The sequence below is a fragment of the Rhinolophus sinicus genome, linkage group LG01 (genome assembly GCF_036562045.2).
Source record: "Rhinolophus sinicus isolate RSC01 linkage group LG01, ASM3656204v1, whole genome shotgun sequence".
NCBI lineage: Eukaryota > Metazoa > Chordata > Mammalia > Chiroptera > Rhinolophidae > Rhinolophus > Rhinolophus sinicus.
The window spans coordinates 156,643,393-156,669,234 of record NC_133751.1 but is presented as its reverse complement, the minus strand read 5'-3'; the positions used below and the strand labels follow the sequence as shown (position 1 = coordinate 156,669,234).

Here is a 25,842-nt window from a genome sequence, read left to right as displayed (position 1 = left end):
TGCCTTTTTCTGTTAAACTTCTACAGGGTCTGTGCCTTTGCTTGTTGCTACTACTATCTGGAACTGTGAGACCCTTTTTAGCACACCCCCAAAGTCTCCGTAGTTTTGGACAGTGCCCTTAGGAATGAACTTCCTATTCCAAATAAAGTCAGTTCCCTTAGGTGGAGAACAGAGCTTTCTGTTCTAAAAGCCTGCCTTTTCCCCTGAGAAGACCATCTGCCTTGCTTCAGTGGAGTTAGGGACAGAGGCAGGAGATCAGATCACTTCTCTTGAAGTGATACCTCCCTCTTAGGAGCACTGGGTGAAGACCGTAGCCCCGTTCTCAGCTTGCCCCTTCTGGTAAAGAACTCTGCCTTCAGAGCTGGGACCCAGTATTTCTGGTCTGTACCTGGAGTAGAGCTTCTGCCTTATAAGCAGGGCCTCCTGGTCTTCTCATCCATGCCTGCCCAGCATAGAGTTTCTGCAGAATGGAGCTCGGGGCTGGGACACGTGGGGAGCGGAGCCAGCAGCCTTCCCATCCCAGGGTGAAACTGTGCTGCTAGACCTGGGTAGGGGACCTCCTGCAGCACCCATCGGGGGCAGCATTTCTGTCACCCTGAGTTGTGGGATGTGAATGGGAGTGGCTCATGGCTCAAATGTCATAGATGCTTGTTGTTCATACCTCAGTTTAGTATGTTTTCTTGAATAAATGTTTCTCCTATTACTGTATGTCCTTAAGACAGTTTCTAGAGACATTAAATGGTTTAAAAAAAATTTTTTTTTTACCAGTTAAATGATTGTTTCATTGGAGAGATAGTCCACTGAGCTCTTCATGTCACTATTTCTGAAGTCCCACTCTCCTGTATTATTTTTCAGAAACTTTGTTATGCTTTTTATATTTAGATTTATAATCCTCTTAAAGTTGATATTTTTCTATATTGTGAGATGGCAGTGAGTTTCATTTCCATCAGGTTATTCTGATGTCCCAGTACCATTTACTGAAAAGAATTGTTCTTTCCCACTGTTTTGCAGTGCTACCTTTTTTTTTTTTTTGCCAATCAAGTATCTGTACCCAGAAACAAGTCTGTTTCTAGGCGCTGTGTTCTATATCATTCGTTTGTCTATTCTTAGGCCAGTACCATACTGTCTTAATTACTGTAGCTTTTTTGGTAGGTGGCCTTCTAAAGATGTTCTTGCAAGATTTCTGTCCCCTGATTATTCAATTGAATACTAATCTAGGTAGTGCTGTGAAGGGATTTTGCATATGTAATTAGCAGACTTCAAAACAGTGAGAATATCGTGGATTATTTAGGCCTAGTGTAATTATACAAACCCTTTAAACAAAGAGACAGAAGAGAAAGAAGGCAGAGAAGGAAGCAGAAGAGAGATGGGGCAGAAGGAGAGGTCAGAGGGATTTGACTCAAGAATGGAAAGGACTTGACCTGTTGTTGCTGTCTTCGAAAGGGGGCCATGAGCCGGGGCGTGTTGGTGCCCTCTGGAAGCTGAGACCAAACCCCCCTTGCTGGACAGTAAGGAAATGGGGACAGTCCTACAACTGCTTAGAACTGAATTTTGCCAATATCCTAAATGAACCTGGAAACAGATTCTCTCCTAGAGTGTCTAGACAGGAACATAGCCTGGCTGATACCTTGATTTCATCCTTGGGAGACTCTAAGCAGAGAACCAGCTGAGCCATGCTAGGTATGCTGAGATTTCTGTCCCACAGAAGCTGGAAATAACAAATGGGTGTTTTAAACTGCCAAGTTTGTGGTAACTTGTTAGGACAGCAATAGAAAATTAATACACACTTGATTGATTTTCTTCAAGATTGCCTTGGCTATGTTTGGCTAAGTTCTACAAACAAAATACCAAAAACCAACAAACCAATTAATCTATTGGGGTTTGATTAAGATTGCACTGAATCTGTTGATCATATTTTTACAATAATGAGTCTTGCAATCCACATAAACAGTTTTATCCCTTTATCATTTCAGTATTTTATAGTTTTCTCCAGTAATCTTTCACAGTTGTTAACACTTGTAGATGTTTTATTATTTTTTGTTATTGTAAATGGTGTCTTTTTACCTTTTATTTTCTATTTATTGCTGATACGTAGAAATTCAGTTTATTTTTGCATTGACTTGGTAATCAGCAGCCTTGCTTGTAATTCTGATAATTCAGCTCAGCTACATTCATTTTCTATAAATATATGGCCTGTGAATGATAATTTCATTTCATCTTTTCTAATTCTTACACTTTTAATTTGTTTTTCTAGCCTTATTGCAGTGATTACGACCTCCAGAACCATGTTGAATAGATTGGTTATACATAGGAGAAATTCATTTTAGAAGTGGAGGAGAATTTTTCAGTATTTCACAGTTTAGTGTACAGGCATTTTGGATCTATCCTTTCTCAGATCAAGGAAATTCCTTTCTATTACTAGTTATCTATGTTTTGTTCACATCATGAATGAATATTGAATTTTATCAAATGCTTTTTCTTCATCTACTTAGGTAATCATTTAACTTTTCTTCTGATTGTTTTTTAAAGTGGTGAATTATTTTATTGCTCTTTGAGTATTAAGCCAACCTATGTTCCTGGACTAAACCCAATTTAATTGTGAGCTGCTATTCTTTTTATACAAATTACTTGAGATGATCTCTCATTTAGTATTTTTGCACCTACATTCATGAATGAGGTAGGTCTGTAACTTTCTCATAATGTTTTTGTCAGGTTTTATATCAAGGTAACACTGACTTCAGAAAAATGAGTTGGGAAGTGCTTTTTCTTTTACCATCATCTGAAAGAATTTAGGTAAGAAGAGTGTTAGAGCTTCTTTAAATATTTGGTAGAATTCACTGAGGAAGCTTTCTAGGCCTGGAGTTTTCGCTATGAAGAAGTTTTTAAGTAATGGCTTCAATTTCTATGATGTCATAGTACTCTTTAGAGTTTCAGTTTTCAGTTTTGGTAAATTGCGTTTTCTGGGAATTCTCCATTTTATCTAAAATTTCAAATGTGTCTGCATAAAATTGTAAATAATATCCCCTTGTAATTTTTCTGTGTCTAGGATCTTTAGTGATGTTCTCTTTCATTCCAGCTAATCATTATCGATGTGTCTTTTTTTTTTTTTGATCTATCTTACCAGTTTATTAGTCTTTTCATGGAACCAACTTTTGGCTTTGCTCATTCATTCTATTTCATGTTTGTTTTCTATTTGACTAATTTTTGTTCAGATTTTTATTATTTCCTTTTTTGATTTTCTTTGGGTTTCATTTGCAGTTGTTTTTTTCCCTAGATTTTTGTGACAAATACTTAGCTCTGGATTTTCAGCCTCCACCCACCCAATATGTATTCAAAGTTATAAAGTTCCCTAAGCATGGATTTGGCTTCTTTTCTCAATTGTTTTTCTTTTTCTTTTTTAAATGAGGTGAAATTTATATAACATACAATTAACCATTTTTAAAGTGTATAATTTTGTTTCCCCCTTGCAGGTTTTGGTATGTGAGTGTATGTCCGTGTATATATTTGTGTGTGTGTGCATATTTCATTCAGCTCAAACATTCTTTAATTTCCATGATTTCTCTTTGATCCATGGATTATTTAGAAATATACTGCTTAATTTTTTTTTTTTTTTAAGATTTTATTGGGGACGGGGAACAGGACTTTATTGGGGAACAGTGTGTACTTCCAGGTCTTTTTCCAAGTCAAGTTGTTGTCCTTTCAGTCTTAGTTGTGGAGGGCGCAGCTCAGCTTCAGGCCCAGTTACCTTTGTTAGTTGCAGGGGGCGCTGCCCACCATCCCTTGCAGGAGTCGAGGAGTCGAAGGGAATCGAACCGGCAGCCTTAGGAGTTAGGAGCATGGAGCTCCAACTGCCTGAGCCACTGGGCTAGCCCTATACTGCTTAATTTTTAAACATGAAGTATTTCTAAAGGGCTTTTTGTTACTTATTTCTAACTTAACTCCACTGTAATAAGAACTAAATCTGTAAGATTTTAGTTTCTTAAAATTTGAGAGTTGCTTTATGACCCAACATATGGTCTTTCTTGGTAAATATTCCTTGTATACTACAAAAAAAAATTTGTCGGCTACAGTTAGTTAGATGTGGTATGTTATGTATATCAGTTATGTCAAGTTTGTTTCTTTGTACAATTGTTATCATTTTTGTTTGTTGTTATTCAGTGAAAGATTGTTAAGATGTCCCAAAATGATTGTAGATTTGTCTGTTTCTCTGTGTAGGTTCTATCATTTTGTGTTTTATTAGATAGTTTGAATATGTTATAGGTGCTTACAAATTAAGAATTTTTGTTTCTACCTGGTAAATCAAGCCTTTTATCATCATGAAATGTCCCTCTTTACCTCTAGTAGTGCATTTCGCCTAGTGGTGTACTTTAGCGTTAAGACAGACAACATTAATTCTCAGTTGCTAAGTGTTTGCATGGTGTATCTTTTACTTTTAACTATTTTTTATAGGTTGCCTGTCTCTTGTAAGTAGCAGATATTCTTTAAAAAAAACTAGTTTGACCACGTTTGTGTTTTTATTGGAACATTTAGTAAATTTACATTTAATATACTTATGATGTATTTGAGTTTAAATTGATGTTCCTGATAAATGATTCCTATTTACCCAGTTTATTTGAACTTTCTTTTATCTTCTTTTAGATTTTTTTTTTAAAGTAGTCATTCTAGAAATTAAAGTATGTCTCCTTGACTTGTTGAAGTGTAAAATAAGTCAGGACTTTTTTCTCTGCCTGGTCAGTGCAACAACTTTAGAAAACGTTAACTGTACATTTCCCTCTACTGAATTATATGCTGTTACTGCATAGTTTAGTTATATACAATATTTTAACCATTCACAAGCTATTATTAGTGTTTTGTAATGTTACATTTATACTTATATATTTACCTTTTTTAAAAGCTCAGCTGATTTTCTGTCTGCCTGAAGAGTACCCCTTTATTTTTATTAGGTACTGTTTTAATTAAATTACTATTTTAATTAAATACTATTTAATCGGGGCCTGTCTGGCGAGGAATTTCCTGTTAATGCTTGTCAGAATTTTTTTTCTTCCATTTTTATTCTGGAAACTTTTTTTTTTGGTCTGGACATTGGAATCTAAATAGACAGTTATTTTCATTCAGCATATTGCATGTTATCACACTGAAACCTAATTTGCATTGCTTCTGTTCGGAAGTCACCTGTTGGTCTTATTATTGTTCCTTTGGTAATCTAGCTTGTAACAGCCTTTGGTTGCTTTTTAGGTTTTGGGGGTTTATTTTTGGTTTTCAAGCAGGTTTACTATGCAGTGTCTAAGTGTGCTTTTCTTTTGTTCTACTTGGTGTTTGTAGGACTTCTTGGATCTGTGACTTGGGTCTGCATTATTCAATGCCACTAGCTATATGTGTCTATTTAATTATCATTTAAAAAGTTAAAAATTCAGTTTCTCACATTTCAAGTTATCAGTAGCCACATGTAGTTATTGGCTTCCTTAGTCAGATGGAGAACATTTTCATCATTGTAGGAAGTTTTGTTGGACAGCAATGTTGAGGACGTTCATAAGTTTTGGGAAATTCTCAGCCCCTATCAGTTCAAATAGTGTTCCTATTTTGTCGCCTTGTCTCCTTCTGGGACTCCAGTTATACACACACTAGACCTTCTTACCTATGTTTCTTACTCCCTTTTCTGTATTTTCATCTTTTTATTGTGTACATTTTTAAAGATGTAATTTTCTGAATTATCTCCTAGTTCATTAATTCTCTTAAGCTGTGTCTAATATGCATCAAACTCATCTACTGAGTTCTTAGTTTAGGTTCTTTTACTTTTTAGTTTCAGATTCTCCGTCAAAGTTCTCAGTCTTAATATTTGGCATAGTTGCAAAAAAAAATATTTAAAAAAATTATAGTAATCATCAAGGCATGAAAGGCAAAGGTATTTCTGCTTCAGTTTAAACCTGCAATTCCAGATGGCTAACTGCTCCACAAATTGGCCCTATTTACTCTGTACATAACCAACTGACAATTTAAACAAAAGAAAGAAACTGAGGGAGAGGAGGAAAAAGAGACTTGGGAGAAGAGGAAAAAAGTTTGTGTCTGATGACTTTATTATCTAGACCCCTTTGGGTCTTGTTCCATGTTTTGTTTTATTTTCAGTTGTGTTATTTTCTTGTTTCTTTTCTTTTTTAAATTGTGTTTGGGGTATTTCTTTTTAAATGAAAAACTATAGAATAACTTGAGGCCTAGAATGGTGCTAATCTTCCATGATAGAACTTTTATTAACAAATTACTGGCTAAAACAGAGGCATGGTTAGTTATGTTTGAAAGCTAACACGAGAAATTACAATCCTAACCCCTAACTCGGTGAGCTTGCTTTTAGCAAGAAAATGATAACAGTAATGTAGACTTTACATTAATTATCATGAGTTCTCAACAAGTTTGTTGCATATTTTAACTTTTATTTAGGATACCTTTCTAAATTTGTGTTAAGTAAAAATGACTTTAGCCCAGTTATTTGAGAAGACAAAGTTGTGTGATTAAGTAGTTGTATAAATCTTACATTTATTAAATGTACCCAAAAAGCTTAATAACTAATGAAAGTTCACCCTAAGATTGAGGCTTACTCCAGGTAGTTCAGGTATTAAAAATAAAGCATGTGTGTATGTGCTGGTGCCCGTATGTAGATGTCTTGGTAGAAATAAAATAAAATAAAATAAAATATGAAAGACTGGTTTTTTTATGTTTAAAAAAAATCACTGAATCACATTTTTAAATTTATGCTTATTTGCTTTATTTTATTTCTGCTTTGCACCTATTCCTTATTTTGGAATTAGGTGTAGAGCATGAGTTGGCAAACTCTTCTTTAAAGGTCATGCTAGTAAATATTTTAGGCTTTGTGGGCCATATGGTCTCTGTTGCAATTGATCTCTGCCCTTGTGTAGTGCAAGTGCCGCCGTAGACAATATGGAAATGAACCGGTGACCTTGATGCTATGAGCATTGCGCTCTAACCAGCTGAACCAGGCGGCCGCCAGCTCATGGCAGCTCACGCTGGCCACTGGCCATTCATGGCAACTCACGGCAGCTCACCTCTTGGTCAAGCCGTTGTTCTTAGTCTAGTTGTAGAGGGCACAGCTCACTGAACCATGTGGGAATTGAACCGGTGATCTCAGTGTTATGAGCATAGCGCTCCAACCACCTGAGCCACCTGGCCGCCCTCCCTTACTTTTCAAATTCAGTCTGTCATCAAGTCCTGTTATTTTTTTGTCCTCTAGATACCTTTCTGATCTGCTAGTGCTCTAGTCCAAGCTATTGTTTTCTCTTACCTGGATAACTGTAGTGACCACTAACTGGTCTCCATGAATCCACTTTGGAATCTATAATTAGGCAGAAATACAGAAGTTACGGTATTTCAAGTAACTAAAGTAGCTCAGTTTGTATTAAAAAGTTTTTATCATTATGTAGGTTTACAGATTGAGCTATAGGAAATTATAATTCTTTGGTTTTTCTAAATAAGGTCTGTCATGTTATTGGGTATTTACCAGGAGGAGTTTACCATACATAGTATTGTATTCATGTTCACACCAGTAAATAAGTTAGACGGTTATTTTATTTTACGAATGAGGAAACTGAGGTTGACAGTTCCGAAGTGGTAGAGCTGAAATATAAATTTCTTTATGTTTTTTACTTATGTTTTTCTTTAATTCGAGAATTTGGGGATGCCTGAAAATAACTGTTTATTCCGTCAGCAAATATTTCTTGAGAGTCTTCTATGTGTTTAGCATTCTTTTAGGCACCTTGCTATCTCAGTGAACAAATAAATGCCCCAAAATTCCAGTTCTTTTGGAGCTTATGTTCTAGCGACAGGAGACGTGCTGGCTCATTCATCCAGTTGCAGACTCAGAATGACCACGCCTGCCAGGGAGTTTCATAACTAAGAAGCAATTGCCTGTCTTGGCAGAAGAAGGAGCTAATGTGAAATGAACTTACCTGGGGTCCTCCATAACCTTGAATAGCAGGGTAAATGCTATTTCCTGCCTAAGACTATGAACATGGCGCCTCACTAGTGACCAGGTGTTCTGTCAGCCTGTCTTAGAGTGGTCTAGTAGGTACTGTGTCAGGTGTCCCCAAGGCCACCCCATATTCAGAGATCTGATACAAAGACTAATAGGCTCAGCATATAGTTGTATTCATGGCTGAGATACATTACAGTGAAATAGTGAAGATACACAGCCAGATCGTAAGGGACAAAGGCATAGGAAGAGCCTGTGTAGGCTTCCTTATGTTCTCTCCCTCAACGGAGGGGATACATGGAGCACACAAATCCGCTAGAGACTCTGCACTCAAGGTGTTTATTGGGGTACCATATACCACATTGTTTGCACAAACAGTATAGGCGCTGTGAGCCACCCGTACAGTTCGGGCAAGGTGGGGATTTCTTTGCTGGCAGGCCTGCTGTGTTCAAGTTTTCCGCACAGTTACCTATTGACCCTGGATGGAGATGGCTGGGGTGGTCTGCGGAGACATAAATAAATATTTACCTGTCGTTTTCTTACCATGCTTTGGGAGTCATTTTTGTAAGGAAATAATCCTAAATTCAAATACGGCATTTTAGGTAGAAAAATGTTTGTTACAGCTCTGTGTTTAACAGCAAGAAATTAGAAACCACTTAAATTACCAATGGTAGGAGAATAAGTATATTACCGTACATTCATGTAAGGGAATGTTAGGTAGCCATGAAAATAATGTTCATGAAAACACATCATAATGTGGAAAATTGCTATTGTATAATTGGAAGAATATAGGATACGAAATAGTCATTAGTGTAGAATGTTGACAGTAGTGATGGCTGCCGGACAGCTTTCTTAGTTCTGAAATTTATGAATGCTCTTAAAACACAAATTTCCTTACAGAAATATAAGAAAATATAAAATGTTAACTATTACAGAGAAAATTAAATTTATTGGAGTGAATATTTCAGTGAACCCTAAGGTACCCATCACACAACTTCAATAATCATCAGTTTTAACACAAAAGTTGTTTATAAGGAAGTTTAAATACATTTCACTAAAATGTACATTGTAGTGTTATTAGGGTAGCAACATAGAACATGCAGTGAATGAACTTACTATATAAAAACATGAATATCTGAAGCTTGTTTTTTTATGATACAGAACTGTACTGTCATTCTTATCATTTGATATTATTAATTGGGTTTATTTTGGGGGAATATTTTTAAATAGTTTTTTTGGTGGGGGGTTAGGTTAAAAAGTAATTATATGAGTTTCTGGATATATGACTACAGAGAAGGAAAAACAAACCCAAACTGAGAATTGGATGGAGTATAAGTTTCTCTAATTTAGCAGCACTGCAACAAATGGTAATTTTATTTTGTCATCAACTTTCAGGGTCTTTGCAAATGATTGAAATTGTAAACATGGAAACATCTTTGAATGCCAGGAACTACTAGCATTCAAAGATATTGAATAAGAAGTATACAGAAAAAAGATGGGAAGAAAATAAACCTGAATTTTTGACATTGGTTATCTTTGAGTAGTGGGACTGTATATATGGGTGGGATTTTTTAGGCTCTAATCTATAGCATTTTTGCATTTTTCTTAACTTCGTAATTTTGGATTCATGACCAAGGATAACAGGGGAAAGAAATGAATTTGCTTCTTTCTTGTTACTATTTTGTAAAAGCACATGCCCTTTAAAAAATATATAATTAAATAAATTGGCATTGGGAAAGAAATGTTAAGTCAGAAAAATAGCTATAATCAAAAGAAAACTCGGTGTAAGTCAGACTTTTTAAATCATTGTATAGGTTTGCTGGAATACTATGGTGTAAATTTGAGGGCCAACCTTATAAGGTATGTACTTAATAAAACTTTGCAGCTGTCACTCTGTTTTTGGCAACTTTGAGATTAACACACAAATAAAAAACGTATGAGAATGATGTGACCCACAATTTCTTTGAATCACTGAACACTGTAACACTGTAAAAAATGACAGTCATAATCATTTGTAAAGGTTTGGGGATTGATTATACCATAGGCTATTCTGATTATTGACTATTAGGTTAAACCATAGGAACCAATTTATTGGATTAAAAATGGTTGAACATATTTCATGAAGTCCAATCAGGTAAAAAGTCGTAATTTCTCATCCTTGTTCAAGTTGATTTACCTAACTTGTATTATATATTTATCTAGTTACAGATTGGCTTGTCTATTAAGGTTGCAGGTAATAGAAATTATTACTAAAATTAAAAAATTTGGGGTTATTTTTTGGGGGATGATTTGGTCGTTGAAATGTGTCTTTCTAGAGGAACATTATAATCTTTATGGGCTTATGCACTAATTTATATGTCTGGAACCTAAACTTTTGGTATTCTCTGGAATTTTTTTTCTCCCATCTTCCGCCTCCTCCCCCCACTCCAGTTCAAGCCGTTGTTTCTCAGTCTTGTGTAGGACACAGCTCCCTGGCCCATGCTGGTATTGAGCCTTGCGCTTCCCCAGCTGAGGCAGTTGGTCACCGGTCAGCCACTCACAGCAGCTCTCACCGGCCACTCATGATGGCTGCCAGCCACTCACCCTCACGGCAGCCCCCCTCCAGGGAGAGCTGTTGTTCACAATCTTAGCTGTAGAGGGCACAGCTCGCTGGCCCATGTGGGAATCGAATGGTGACCTCGGCGTTAGGAGCGCAGCGCTCCAACTAGGGTTTCCAGGCGGGAATTCCCACCCATTCTCAGGAATTTTTTTCCCTTTCCCTTTCCCGAATTCCAGGATTTAAACTGTTTTCTGTTCTCCATGATGAATCATTTCCACAAAGTGACGGCCAATACTACCAACCACCTGGGTTCAAGGAGTCAATTTTCCCAATTTCCTGACCAACTTTTCTTAGGATATGAAAATGGAAAAGCGAAAAAATTCCCAAGAACGGGCGGGAATTACCCCCTGGAAATCCTAGCGATAAAGAGAAAAATGTCTAAGAGACACTGTGAGTGGTACGTTTATTTCCCATTGTGGGTATTACTGGATTCAAGGAGCCGATTTTCCCAATTTCCCGACCAACTTTTCTCGGGATTTGGGAATGGGAAAGCGGAAAAAATTCCTGAGAGCAGGTGGGAAATCCTGCCTGGAAACCCTAGCTCCAACCACCTGAGCCACCGGGCTGGCACTATTCTCTGGACTTTTATAGCAATGTAGAGTTGGGAGGAATGGTTAAAGATTGTTCTTACTTTTACCAAACAGGTTAATTTGTGCTAAACACGTGGGTGTTCACAGCAGGTAGGATTCCTAAGCAGAGTAGTCTATTCTGTTGGAAATCTTGTGGATTTATTAATTTAAAAACTTTATTTTTTTCTTCCTATTTGAAGGTTTAGGTTAAAGAAATCTAAAGTGAGTAAATTAGAATGCTCTGTCTGCTAGTAACCTTTTGTTGCTTTCTCTTATATCTCTTATTTGGCATGTGATTTGGGGCAACTTGCTTATTTTTCTGGGACTCAATAATAGTAAGTAAAAATTATTGATGCTATATATTCCAGGATTGCTATGGGCTTACAAGTATTTTCTCATTTAATTCACGTAACAATCCTGTTAGGTAGACTGTTATTACCAGGATTTTATGGATGAGGAGGTCATTAAGTGGCACAGCTGGGATTTGAACTCAGTCTGGCATCAGAGCTCATGCTCTTAGCCCTAAAGTGATATTGCTACAGTAAATGTCCACAGAAATCCATTTTAGGTGTCTCACTGAGGATAGCATAGAGTAGATGCTGGTAAAATAATACTTAAGTTGAAATCACTCTATAAACATTTAGACTATTTTTATTTATTATAATACATTGTTTTAGATAGTATATCATTAATAGGTGCATAATGCTCAACTTGGACTTCTTACATACAGTACATGCAGCTTCCTTTCTGGTCAGAGATTTACTTCCCTGCTGTAGATGGACTGTAACAGAAACTGTTCTGTAGCCCTCCTTTCACCCTGTACTATTGATAGAAGAACAGACCAAGAAGGACAACTGTGGGGCAGTAAATCATCACCGTCCTTTTTAATGTTTATCCAGTGGTTACCTCTGAGGAGTGGGATTCGGGGAGATGGGTGTATTGAGACTTTTAACTTTTGTATTTCTATCCTGTTTATTTCAGCAAGCATGTATTACATTAATAATGGGAAAGGTCATGAAACTAAAAAAGATTCTTAAGTAATTAGTACTTAGGTGTTAGGGACAGGATACCAGTTGACTCTGTTAGTGAGCAGGAGGTAATTACTAGGTCAGGTTTTACCAAATTCATATTTTGGAGCTTTCCTGGAGAACATTTCTTCTTATATGTTAAAGGACTCACTCTCTCTGTGTGTGTTCTTGCATTCTCCCCTTTCTTTTGAACTGTTCTTTTGGGACAAAGATACTAGTTGAGTGGATATAAATTCTAATAAAAGACAGTATAACTTAACCTCTCAGTCTTAACTTCCTTGTCTTAAAAATGAGAACTATATGTTAAAATAGAAAAATAGCCTAGTGTAAAAATACATGTATGTGTGTATCTGTATATGAGGTGTGATCAAACAATATGGTGACTGTTTAAATAAAAAAATTTTTTATTACAGTAAAAGACACATTGCCATTAATCCCCCTCAAAACACTCTCCCTCACTTCGAACACACTTATCCCATCGTTCTTGCCACTTTCTGAAGCAGTTCTGGAAGTCCTCTTGTGAGTGTCTTCAGTTGCGTTGTTGTAGCTGCCTCGATGTCCTGAATCTATTCAAAATGTTTACCTTTCATGGTCATTTTGACTTTGGGGAAGAGCCAGAAGTCACACGGTGCCAGATCCGGTAAATAAGGTAGATGAGGACACACCGTAATGTTTTTATTTGACAGAAATTGCCGTATACCAGAAGTGATGTGTGACACGGAACCTTGTCATGATGGAGGATGGTTTACGGCACACTTGAAAACACACCTTCTCTCAACCATAGCTCACACCTGACTAACTGCACTGAACAAATTAAAACTTGTCACACACTGTTACTAAGGTTTGATGCACCACTTCCTGTATTGAGGATCCCTGCCTTTTTGGATGGCACTCGGCAGCAGCATTCACTGTATTTTGTGATCACAATGGAAAGGCTCTGTGTCACACATCACTTCTGGTATACGGCACTTTCTGTCAAATAAAAACATTGCAGTGTGTCCTCATCCACCTTATTCACCAGATCAGGTACCATGTGACTTCTGGCTCTTCCCGAGTCGAATGATTCAGAACATTGAGGCAGCCATGACAGTGCAACTAAAGACATTCACGAAAGAGGACTTCCAGAACTGCTTCAGAAAGGGGCAAGAATGATGGGATAAGTGTGTTCGAAGCAGGGGGGGAGTATTCTGAGGGGGATTAATGGCAATGTGTGTTACTGTCATAAATTTTTTAAAATTTAAACATTCACTATATTTTATGATCATACCTTGTACATACAAAGGGTGCCAAAAAATGGATACACATTTTAAGAAAGGAAAAATCTATTAAAATTGTAATACATACCGATAACAAAAGGTGACTACAAGTCACATTTGATTTCTGCAATTACAAGAGGTGCTCAAAGTGGTTACCATCAGCGTCCAGACACTTCTGGCGAACTATTGCTTGAGCAACGTTGACCAAAGTGTCCACTTGTATACATTTTTTTGGCACTCCCGGTATATACACGTGAATTTGTGTATATATATACCGGGGGTGCCAAAAACATGTACACATTTTAAGATATGCTATCTATTACTTTTTGAAGTTGAATTGTAGCAATGTGTAGTATGAGGTTCGCTCAAAAGAAGGTGTTAATCAAATGAATGCTAGCATCATTCATTGTATTACAATTTTAATACAGTTTTTTCCTTTCCTAGAATGTGTATACATTTTTTTGGCACCCTCTGTATATATAGAGAGATTGATTGATTTTAAAAAAGCAAATTACTATAAGCCTGAAGTTAGAGGAAGAGGATTTATGTTACTACTACATTAATATAAAGAAATTAGGCATTGAAGTAGGCGCTGTTCTACTAACCTCAGGGAGAAAGCTGAAAGGAAGCTCATATTACGTATATTATATATGCTAGTGTTTGTTGAGCACTTGCATTTTAGCATACATATGTGCTTATAGTTATCGAATCCCTACTAAGTGACAGATTTAGTTCAAAACTTCAAATAAACTTATTTTATGCTAACTCTAAGGTATGTACTTTTATTATCTCCTTTTTATATACTATGAGGAAACTGAAACATGAAGAGGTTAGAACTTGGCCATACTTACATGACTTAACCTATCTGTGTGTATGTTTATTTTTGATGATAGAAAAATTAGCTGTTAGACACTTTTTATTTATATGAAGAAAATTAAACTACTTTTATTTTCTAAGAAAGAAGCAATAACCAGAGTCTCCATGCTTTACCTCTTGTGCAAGCTGTATTTCTTTTATGGATACTTTGGTCTCAATGTGTCGAATCCTTTGCTGTAAGGGCTGCAGCAAAAGTATTTAAAATGACTAAATAATAAGTTGAGGTATTAATCTGACTTGGAGGGATTCTTGGTCAGACCTATTTTCTCTTTACCACGGGCTTATGTTACTGAACGTGTAGGCTAGATTCAGGGACCTGGCTTTCTATGCTTACTCCTGTCAGTCATTCTAGGTGAAATATTTGGTGTGTGTGTGTATGTACAATACATATATATTTGTATGTGTACATGAATGGATTCTCTCTCTCTGTCTGGAATAGGTAGTTGAGTGAAGCAGAACAAAGCACAGAAAGAGCCCCATGTTTATATGGGAATGTGATAGATGACAGGAGAGGGTATTTAACATCAGTGGGGAAAGGTTGCATTTGTAAGAAATTGTATGGCATGTTCCTTTGGAAAATAGTCTAGATATATTCAATTGAATTCTAAATGGATTAAATTTACAAATGTTAATATCCACCAAGTCATTAGGAAAAAAATGTAGGAGATGTTTTAATTAGTTTCATGGGGGAGAAAAGTTATTGGAAAATCACGATATTGGGCTGTTTTTGTGATAGCTCATTTAACATGTTCGTTTACCTACCAAAAAATGAGAATATTTGGTTTTAAATAGGAAATCAAACTGTGGAATAAATGTTGGAATATAATGTAGTCAACAAAAGTGATTCTGTGTTCACTAAATACATGGTAGAAAATGATGTATCTGAAAATAGATATGTTCTGTTTATTAACCATGTAAAACTGGATGTTTAAAGGCAACAGTCAGAAATAATTCTAGAGTATTGAACAGTGTAGACCTCTTATTCTTTTCATTTTGTGTATTTTTAAATGCACTAAAAAACTAATGAAGAGGAATGATTTTAATGGAATATTTTACCTTGTTGAAATAATTTCTAACTTGATTATGGTATTTCTGTTTTTAATCATAGTTCTCTGCCTTATCAGGTATAATGTGAAAAGTATTAATAGAACAGAAACCTTAACTGTTTTGTATAAATCAGCTTATCAGATGTAATATGAAAAGTACAATTAAAATCTGGAATGAGTTAAGATATTTTCAGACTTCAGGAAGTTTTAAATTTAAAAATGTGAGGTGATTGCTTAGCAGCAGTTAATCTGCTGTTAGAAAGGTCTTAGTGAACAAACGTATTTCTTTTACTTTTTGGTAACTGGTGATATCTTTTTGAAAGCATATGTTCTAGTTATTTTGATACTTCTTTTTTTTTTTTTTTTACTGTCTGCCAAGGAAGATGAAGACTTAACGGTAATTAAAAAATGATATAATGAAAAACTGATTCATATCATAAAAAAGTAACATTGACTAACCTACATTATATAAGTTATATATAACTAGGAAACATATATAGCTAGGTTATAGGTTATATATAATATAAAGTAGTGGTGACTAACCAGAACTAATAATATGTCCAAATACATGCATCCTTTTTTAGGTTGCCCACCTTGGGAGGCCATGCTTTCATAATTAACATTTATTGAGTGAGTTTTTGAGTGAGTGTCTGTGTGTGTGAAAGAGGGAGAGAGAAAATGTTTATTAGAAGGGGCCATGACAAACTGCTCTCATGAGTCAAATTGTGGTCTTCATTTATGTTTCCCTAGAAATTTTCTTCATAGGATAGGATGTGACTGATGAAGTTTTGGGTTTACAGTAGATTTTGGGGAATAGTTATGTAAGAGTAGTAGCGTGGTAGTATAATTAGGAGACAGATGGTTGTATTTTGAGATGGGGTATTACCCTTGAAGGATGGTATGTATGGTCTTTATAGTGGCTTTTCTAATTTCTTTTTCAAAGTGTACACACATATTGTATAATAAAGAATTTAAAGGATTATGGTGAAATTACATATTCTTTAGGAAATCTCACCTCCTGTAATTGGTGTCAGAAATGACAGTTTGATTCCATAAAAGAGTAAAATCTTTGAAATGTGTTAACTACAGTAGGAGTCAGCAAACTACCTATTTTTGCATGGGGAAAAAAAAAAAACTGAAAGAAGAATAATACTTTGTGAGATAGGAAATTCAAATTTTAGTGCCCAGAAATAAAGTTTTATTGGAATACAGCTGCTTTTGCATTATAATGGCAGAGCTGAGTAGTTGTGACCATTCTCATCATTTCGTACTGCCTTTGGTTCACTATAAATTTCAGAGCTGCAGTTATAACTTCATAGTGTTTGAGTGTCATGTGTATTGCCAGTCTGCAATAATTATTTTGTTTTTTTATACCAGTGCATATCCATCATGTCAAAACAAGAAAAGAGAAAAATGGACTCTGAGTGGCATGCTTTTAAGGCTTAGTGCAGTATTGTTTTCTTATTGAATTACATAAGCAAAACATTGTTCTTATTATGCAGTGATACTGTGATAGAATACTTTATATGTTGACATTACTAGACTAAACATACACCACAGTATTCCAAACTCTCAATTTTCTTAAAGCAACAGTCAATTTAAAATGGCATATCTCATCACCAAAATTTCTTTGTAAAACTACAAATTTAAAATGAGGCTGCCACTAAAATAAGTTTTGAGAGGCTCCTTTGTTAGCCAGGTGAGGAAAGCCATATACTGATTGTGAGTTAATTAAATTATGTTTGATTGCATCAGTTAAAGAAATGTGTTCAGCAATAATAAACTTGCTTTAGACTATTTTTGACAAAAACAGTTGATTTAAGAGTTGAGGGCATTTGAAGTCAATTACAAAACAAGGCAAGTGATATAGAGTGGTTATCGGTGGCTCTTGAGTTGACAGGTGTTATTGATACTACTCAGTTATTGTTTGTTCAAGGTGTCAATTCCAAGTTTGAAGTGGCAAAAAAATTAGCCTCTGTGAATAGTCTGTGTAGAACACCTATAGGCAAGAATATTTTCAAAGTTGAGAAAACACAAAGTACAATCTGAAGTGGAATCTGCTAAGATGTGCTACAACTGATGGTGGTGAAAATATGTGTAGAACAGAAAGAGGCTTATTTGGACAGATTCACAAAGCTTATAAAAATGAGGTGTTCAAAACCTATGGTAATTCATGGTATTATTCATCAGCATGCATTTTGCAGAAAATATTTGAATTTATTATGTTATTGAATCAGTGTTGTCAGTGGTGAACTTTATTTGCTCTCATGGGCTTAACTAGCATCAACTCCATACATTTTTTTAGGAATAGAAGCTGAATATCCTGACTGGCCTAGCAGTGGTAATATTTTATTGCAAATTTTTCAGCTCAGGACTGAGATTGAAATTTTTCTGAACCAAGAAGATGGCCATCAAACTATTATTATAAAGTACAAATTGACTTTTCTGCAGACTTGGAGATGTTTTTAAATGAATTTAACCTAAAATTACAAGGCAAAATAGTGCTTACATAGCTACAGTAAAGTCAGTGGCAACTGTTGTTTGAATCACAAATAACATCAAGCTGCTTTACACACATCTCATGCTGTCAAAGTGAGATCTTCATTCCCACATGAACTTGCATGAATATATTTTCCAACCTCAAACTATACAGTTCCAGCAGTATTTTTCCAGATATTGATGCAATTGCAAAAAGTTTCCATATTTCAAAATCCATTTAATTGTGCACTTGAGGAACTTCTATCTAACCTTCAATTGGAAGTGATAAATCTGCAATATAATGACAGACTGAAAGGCAAATATCAGAAGAATCTAATAGACTTTTATAACTGCCTTTGAAGTAATGAATATGCTCAATTAAAATCATGTGCTTGTGGATTGATGTCAGTATTTGTCAGTATCTGTGTCAGAAAAGGTATTTTCAAATATAAACACATAAAATTTGATCAGCATTATCAGCTAGGCAACTTGAATTAAGTTACCCCCCAAATTTCATTCTTTTTATTTTAATTTTATTGGGGACCTTTGGGGGACAGTGTTTCTCCAGGGCCGCTCAGCTCCAAGTCCAGTCGCCGTTTTCAATCTTTAGTTGCAGGGGGCACAGCCCACCATCCCATGTGGGAATCGAACCTGCAACCTTGTTGAGAGGTTGCGCTCTAAGCAACTGATCCATCCGGCCACCCCTCCAACAGCTCAGCGGCAGCTTGTTGTCTTCAGTCTACTTGTGGAGGGTGCAGCTCATTGGCCCATGTGGGAATCAGACTTACATATTATAAAATATTATACTGTCATTGTATCTTGAACTTTTTCAGTAAAAAGTTTTTCTCTCATATAAGCATCTACATTTTCTTTTGGCGTATTGGCCTGCAAAGGCTAAACTACTTATGATTTAACCCTTTACAGAATAATTTTGTGGACTTTTCTATAGCAGTGCTTTACAAATATGAATGCATGTAGGAATTGGCTGAGGATGTGGTTAAAATGCAGATTCTGGTTCAGTAGGGCTGGAATGGGACTGAAGGTTTTGCGTTTCTTCTAAGCAGCTGAGGTGATAACAGGTGCTGCTGGTCAATGAACTGCATTTCGCGAAGTAAGGTTCAAGGTTAGGTTCTTAGACAGGAACACTAATATTTGGTAAGCATCCATTATGTTCCGGGAGTTATACCAGGGACTGTTTCATGTATTGCATCTTAAAATATCACAAAAACTTTTTAGAAGGTATTAAGCACTGCAGTGAGCTTGGCAACCCTAGTAAGGATTTTCAGTTAGAAACGAATTGTTTTGTGAGTGTTTTTGTCTGTCTGTTTTTTGCTTTGAGTATATTGCTTCCTTTAGGACCTCATGGGAGAGGGCTGAAGTCCTAGAGGAAGCTATCCATCTAAGAAACAAAACAATGAGAAACAAAGTACCATAGCATTAGTCAGTCCAGGTCAGAGTAGGGACCGGTGTCCTCATCTTCTTGCTAAATTCCAGTGGGCAGTCAACTGGTTACCAAGCCAAAGCGGGGACATCCAGCACATACCTGGCATGCAAACATTTTCTCCCAGTCTGTTGTTTGCCTTTTCATTTTTATAACCAGGTATTTTGAACTAGCAAAGTTAAAATTTGGTGAAGTCCAATTTATTTTTCATTTTTAAAAACTAGTTTTATAAATTGTGGTAAAATGCACATCATATAAAATTTACCATTTTAACTATTTTTAGGTGTATGGTTCAGTAGCATTAAGTATATTCACATTGTTGTACTGCCATCACCACCACCCATCGCAGAATTTTTCTGTCTTCCCCACCTGAAACTCTATGCATTAAACACAAACTCTCCATTCCACCACGCCCTTCAACTCCTGGCAACCACCACTCTACCTTCTGTCTCTGAATTTGACTACTCTAGAAACCTCATATTAGTGGAATCATACAGTATGTATTTGTCTTTTTGTGTCTGGTTTGTTTCACTTAGCAGAATACAGCGTCTTCAAAGTTCATCTGTGTTGCAGCCTATGTCAAAATTTTCTTCATTTTCAACACTGAATAATATTCTATTTTATGTATTTACCATATTTTGCTTATCCAGTTATTTGTTGGTTGACAGTTAAGTTGCTTGCAGCTTTTTTGGCTTTTGTGAATAATGCTGCTATCAGTATGGATGTACAAATATCTGTTTGAAAATGAGAAACAGAAACTCATAGACACAGACAATAGTCTAGTGGTTACCAGAGAGTAAGGGCGGTGGTGGGAGATGAGGGTAAAGGGGATCAAATATATGGTGATGGAAGGAGAACTGACTCTGGGTGGTGAACACACAATGGGATTTATAGATGATGTAATACAGAATTGTACACCTGAAATCTATGTAATTTTACAAACAATTGTCACCCCAATAAATTTAAAAAAGAAAAAAAAACCTGCAAATATCTGTTTGAGTCCTTGCTTTCACTTCTATTGGGTATGTACTCAGAGGTGGACCTTCTAGAACATACGGGTAATTCTGTTTAATTTTTTTGAGGAACTGCCATACCATTTTTTTACTGTAGCACTACCAGTTCACATTCCAGCATTAAAAAGGTTCCAGTGTCTCCACATCCTAGCCAACACTTGTTATTTTCTATTCGTTTGGTTAATAACCATCCTAATGGGTATGAAGTGGTATCTCATTGTAGTTTTGATTTGTATTTTCCTAATGATTAATGATACTGACTCTTTCCATGTGCTTTTTGGCCAGTTGTCTGTCTTCTTTGGGGAAATGTTTATTCTAATGCCCTTTGCCTATTTTAAAATTTTTGTTGTTGGTGGTGGTGGTGTTGTAGGATTTCTTTTTTCTTTTTTCTTTTTTTAAGGAGGGAGCAGCTCACAGTGGCCCATGTGGGGATCGAACCAGCATCCTTGGTGTTATCAGCACCACACTCTAACCAACTGAGCTAACCGGCCACCCCCAGCATTTCTTTATACATCTGGATATCAATCCCTTATGAGATACATGATTTGCAGATATTTTCTCCCATCCTGTGGCCTATCCTTTTGCTTTCTTGATAGTGTCCTTTGATGCGTAGAAGTTTTTAATTGCGATGAACTCCAGTTTATCTATTTTTTCTTTTATTGCCTGTGCCTTTGGTTTCAAAATCCAAGAAATCATTGCCAAATCCAGTGACCTGGAACTTTTCCCCTGTGTTTTCTAATTAGGATTTTTATAGTTTTGGGTTTTATGTTTAGATATTTGATCCATTTTGAGTTAATTTTTATATGTGGCATTAAGGTAAGGGTCTAATTTAATATTTTTGGATGTGGATATTTAGTTTTCCCAGTATCCAGTTTTCCCAACACCATTGTTGAAAAGACTGTCCTTTCCTCGTTGAATGGTCTTGACATTCTTGTTGAAGATCATTTGACCATGTACGTGAAGATTTATTTCTGGGCTCTCTTTTTTATTCCATTGGTATATGTATCTGTCTTTATACCAGTAATCATATACTTATTATTATATTTTACTTTGACAAAGTCACCAAGACTTGGTGAAACAGAATTTTGCTTTTTTATTTTGTAATGAATGATGGTAATAAAATAGGAAAAATACATGGGAAATAAAATCCTTGACCTCATACCACACACAAATATTAATTTAGGATGAATCATGGACCTCAACTGAGAAACATAAAACTTACAAAGATAATATATTTATTTTTTTACTTTGAGGCATGCAAACTTTTCTTAGAATAGAAAAATAATACCCATAAATAGAAAAATTAGGTAATTTTCACTTCACCAAAATTAAACGCTTCTTCTTGTCAAAACACCATAAAGAAAATGGGGGGAAATGTAAAGACTTAGAGAAATGTTGTTATCTATTTATCATCTATCTATTATCTGACATAAATAATCAACACATAAATAATTAGTACATATCAGTAACAAGCTAATAAAATATTGGGCAGCAGACTTGAAAATATTCTTAACAACATTGTCCATTTAAGAAATGTTCAAACCCGTAGAGAATTGTAATGAGTTTATTTGAGCCAAACTGACAATTGCTGCGAAGCAAAATCTCAGTGTATTAAGAAAATGTTCCTAAGAATGGCAGTTTTACAGCTTATTTTATACTTTAGAATCAAAGTAGGAGACATAAGGAGGGTTCCATGAAATCTATTGGTGGTAGATTAACGGGGCGGGAGAAAGCAAAGCAGGAAATCTCTGGGGTTGGATGAAAAATAAAACAGATACGTACTTGTTTTACATTGGTGGGTACAGGATAGTTAACGTTTGCAGCACATAGAGATGGTATTTGGAGAACAAGATATCAATGAAGGGTTCTGTGGTCTCCTGTTCTGGTGCAGCTGTTGTGCCCTGAGGGGTCTGGAAAAGATTACTGTGACATTACACAGGTATGTTATCTTGGATGCAAAAAGACAATAGACAGGCTCACTTAAGGTAAAGATTGACCTTTGTCAAGAAAACTACAGGCCCAGGATGTGACTACCCAGTATGACCCACTTTTAGTTAGGAATTTGTATGTGCAGACCATCCTATGTGTTTAATTTCAGTCTCTGAGTTTGTAGGTCCTGCCATGTGGGTCTCCCCTGAGCTTGTGAGGTTTAGTATGTGGCCCCTTCCCACAGCATCAACAATAGAGATGCACAAATTGCCAGTAAGCTCATGAAAAGGTGCTGACATCACTAGTAATCTAGAACGTGCAAAGCAAAATCAAAGCTGGATAGCACTTCACACTGCTATAAGAAAGATTAAAAAAAGTCAGCATCAAGTATTGGTAAGCACATAGGAGTGTAAAATAGTACAACTACTTTGGAGGCTTTTAGCAGTTTTTTAAATAGTTTATATGCAATATCCCTATGACCCATCAATTCCACTTGTAGGTATTTACTTAAACGAAACATTTCTTTACAAAATAATGTACAAGAATATTTAAAGCACCTATATACTATTTTTAAAGTGTGATTTAATATTTTCAAAATAATCCTGTGCCAGGGTAGAATTGGGAGTTTTTATACAGCAGAAGCTCTGAGTTGTAAGCTCTTTGAGGCCAGCCTATCTTACTGCTTCTTTATTTACAGTGCCGAGCTGAAGACTTCACTGACTTGACATATACTAGGTTTCGTTTGCGAAGCATCAGTTGAAAGCCAGAGGGAGTAGGAAAAGAGAACAGAAGGCTATATGGATTGACTCTTGGGAGTATTCATATTTAACAGAGAAGAAGAGAAACAGAAAAGACATGGTTGAATTCTGAAAACTAGAACTATATTTTAAAAACCAAGAAGTGATAGTGGGTCTTTGGGGGGGTGGGGGGTAGAGGGGTGATTCCCAAGAAAGGAACACTACACAATTTCTGATCTAATAGCAGCATCAGAAAAAAGTTAGAAGCAATGGTGATACTTGAAAGTACATTGTCAGGATTGTACTTATAATAGAAACCAGATTCCAGGGACCTAAGAAGAATATACCTATAAATCTCCAGTTTAAGGAAGGACTTAAATGATGATATTAATAGCATGGAATTCAATCTAAAGTGGTTTTTAAAAAACATGTATAAATGAAGGCAAAAGGAGGAAAGGAAGAGAAAAATGCAAGAGATGGGATTCAGGCAAATGCAAAATCCCTTGGATATCAAGAAGGAATGGGTTCAAAATCAAGAATCAAAAGCTTCAGCTTTTTAAAGGTGGTTACCTCTTTGAGATGAAAGGGAAGATACAGTACAGGAAGCTGTAGTCAGGTTCAGGGATGCAAGTAAACACGGAAGGAAGAATGGCCATTATCCTTCCAGTCCTCTGTCCAGATGAAGATTAAAGGTAATGAAGGAAACTTTAAATGAGGTCTGCAGTAATAGTTCTTAGCCTTTGCAAGAGGAATGTCGGTGCGTGGAAGGGGTCTACTGCTGTTTGAAAATGTTCCACATGTGATTCTAGATTTTGATCATACCATCCTTGTTCCCCTTGAGAATCATTCATTTATGTCAGCAGAGAATTAGCAGACATGGATAAAATAATTTTGTTTTTAAATTAAAATTTATTGGGGTGACAATGGTTAGTATAAACACATAGGTTTTGAGTGTACAATTCTGTATTACATCATCTGTATATCACGTTGTGTGTTCACCACCCAGAGTCAGTTCTCTTTCCATCACCATATATTTGACCCCGGGATAAAAGAATTTTTAAAAGTTTAATTGAAGTTTAGCTAAAATTTGTGGTGCTTTAGTTTGCATAGTAGCAATTATATAAGGGTGCTAATTTTTCTCCCTTAATTCTCAAGGTGATTTTTAAATAACGGAGGTTACCTCAATGCTCTGTTTAATGTATTTGTGTGTGTTTTTCATCGCTCTCATAGAAACTGAAAACTACCAAAGCTGTAAGTTGTACAAAAAAATCTTTGGGAATGTGACAGTGATAAAATAATCCTTCCTAGTATAAAATGGAGTCAGATAAAGTGTATATATAAACAAAATAATTAAGTAGTAATGTCAGTGCCAAAGTGTACAAGGTTAAAATAAGGAAATTATACTTTTAGAGTGGCATTTTTCAAACTGTGGACCCATGGTCCATTAATGTCTCATGAAATCAATTTAATAGTTTAACAACCAATGTTTTTTAATGGATTATAATAGACTAGAAAATATTGGTGTGCACTGCATGCAGTAAGAAGTATTTATACACATAAAATATGTATGTATCTGTGTACTGAGTTGGGTGGAAAATATATTTCTTAGTATGGATTGCTGTCAAAAGTGGTGGAAATCCACTGTAAGTCATTTTTGGTAATTGAGTGTGGACATTATAAATACCATGAAGTCTCTTACTTTCATCTGTTTGTGGAATTTATTCATTAAGTTTATATTGACATCTCAACTAAACACATGTATTTTGTGTTTGTATATAAAGACATATATGTGTGTGTGTGTGTGTTTTCTTAATAGGTGCAATGGATGAGCTTCATAGTCTGGATCCAAGAAGACAAGAGTTACTGGAAGCTAGATTTACAGGAGTCGCGAGCGGGAGCACTGGGAGCACTGGCAGTTGCAGTGTTGGAGCGAAAGTGAGTAACATTCTAACAGTTATTTGACAGTTTTTCCTTGTATGAAGTGTTCTAAAGTATAGTTTGTAAAGGAACCCTACATACGTGCTCAACAGTAAAATACTACTATAATTTTTATAATGTATAGGAAAAAAATTCAGTGCTTGTAAACCTGATTAGGTTCAGGGGTAAAAAGGAATGTGGTAGATGGTGCTGCCTTTCTCCCTTTACATAATTTTTACCTTTCCTGTCCTCTGTGTTTTCCTTGTCCCATCACCCGTGTTCCTGTCTGTGTATGTTCCTACCTACCGGTAGCCACTGCTTCATAACACTCAATGGTGCAGCTGTTAGGCTTTTCAGTGGTAGACATCACGCTGTCTTCAGTTCCCTTCTACCTCACACTGCAGTGAATTTCCTGTACTTGTTCTCTTACGGACCTTTGTGAGCAGTTATTTAGGATACTTTTCCAAGAGCAGAATTACTAGGTCATAGGATATGTTTAGACTTAAGCTGAATAAATAGTGCAAGATTGCTACTCAGAACAGTTGTACAAAGCTAATTTGCACTTTGAGCAGAGTGCAGAGTATGTCTGTATCCCCACATCCTAGAAACACTTGGCGTTACTCAGACTTTTTATTCTTGAGAGTCTTTCAGTTATAAAATAATATCTCATTGTTTTATTTGTACCACCAGTTATTTTGAGCACTTCTTCGTATGCTTGTTAGCTTTTGGAGAGTCTTATAAATTGTTCTAATTCTTTGCCTGTATTTTGATCAAGATTCATTTTTTTTTCCAAACTGATTTTTCCATGTTCTCTGTATATTCCACATGTTAATTCCATGTCGGTTGTATGCAGTGCAAATAACGTCTCCCATTTCTTATGTCTATTAACTTTGTTCGTGGTGTCCATCATTGTACAGGATTCTTTAATTTTGTTGTAATCATACTCACCTGTTTTTTGCCTGATTGTCTACTTCT

At 35.9% G+C, this 25,842-nt stretch overlaps 1 protein-coding gene across 1 annotated transcript in view; it reads left to right on the top strand.

Annotated features, from left to right (window-relative positions):
- The window catches only part of TLK1 (tousled like kinase 1), a 125,179-nt gene that overhangs the window by 15,053 nt on the left and 84,284 nt on the right, over nt 1–25,842 (top strand). The window contains exon 2 of the mRNA XM_019727410.2: nt 24,767–24,885. Within this exon, the coding sequence (XP_019582969.1) occupies nt 24,767–24,885 (119 nt within the window). The remainder of the gene's footprint in view (nt 1–24,766; nt 24,886–25,842) is intronic.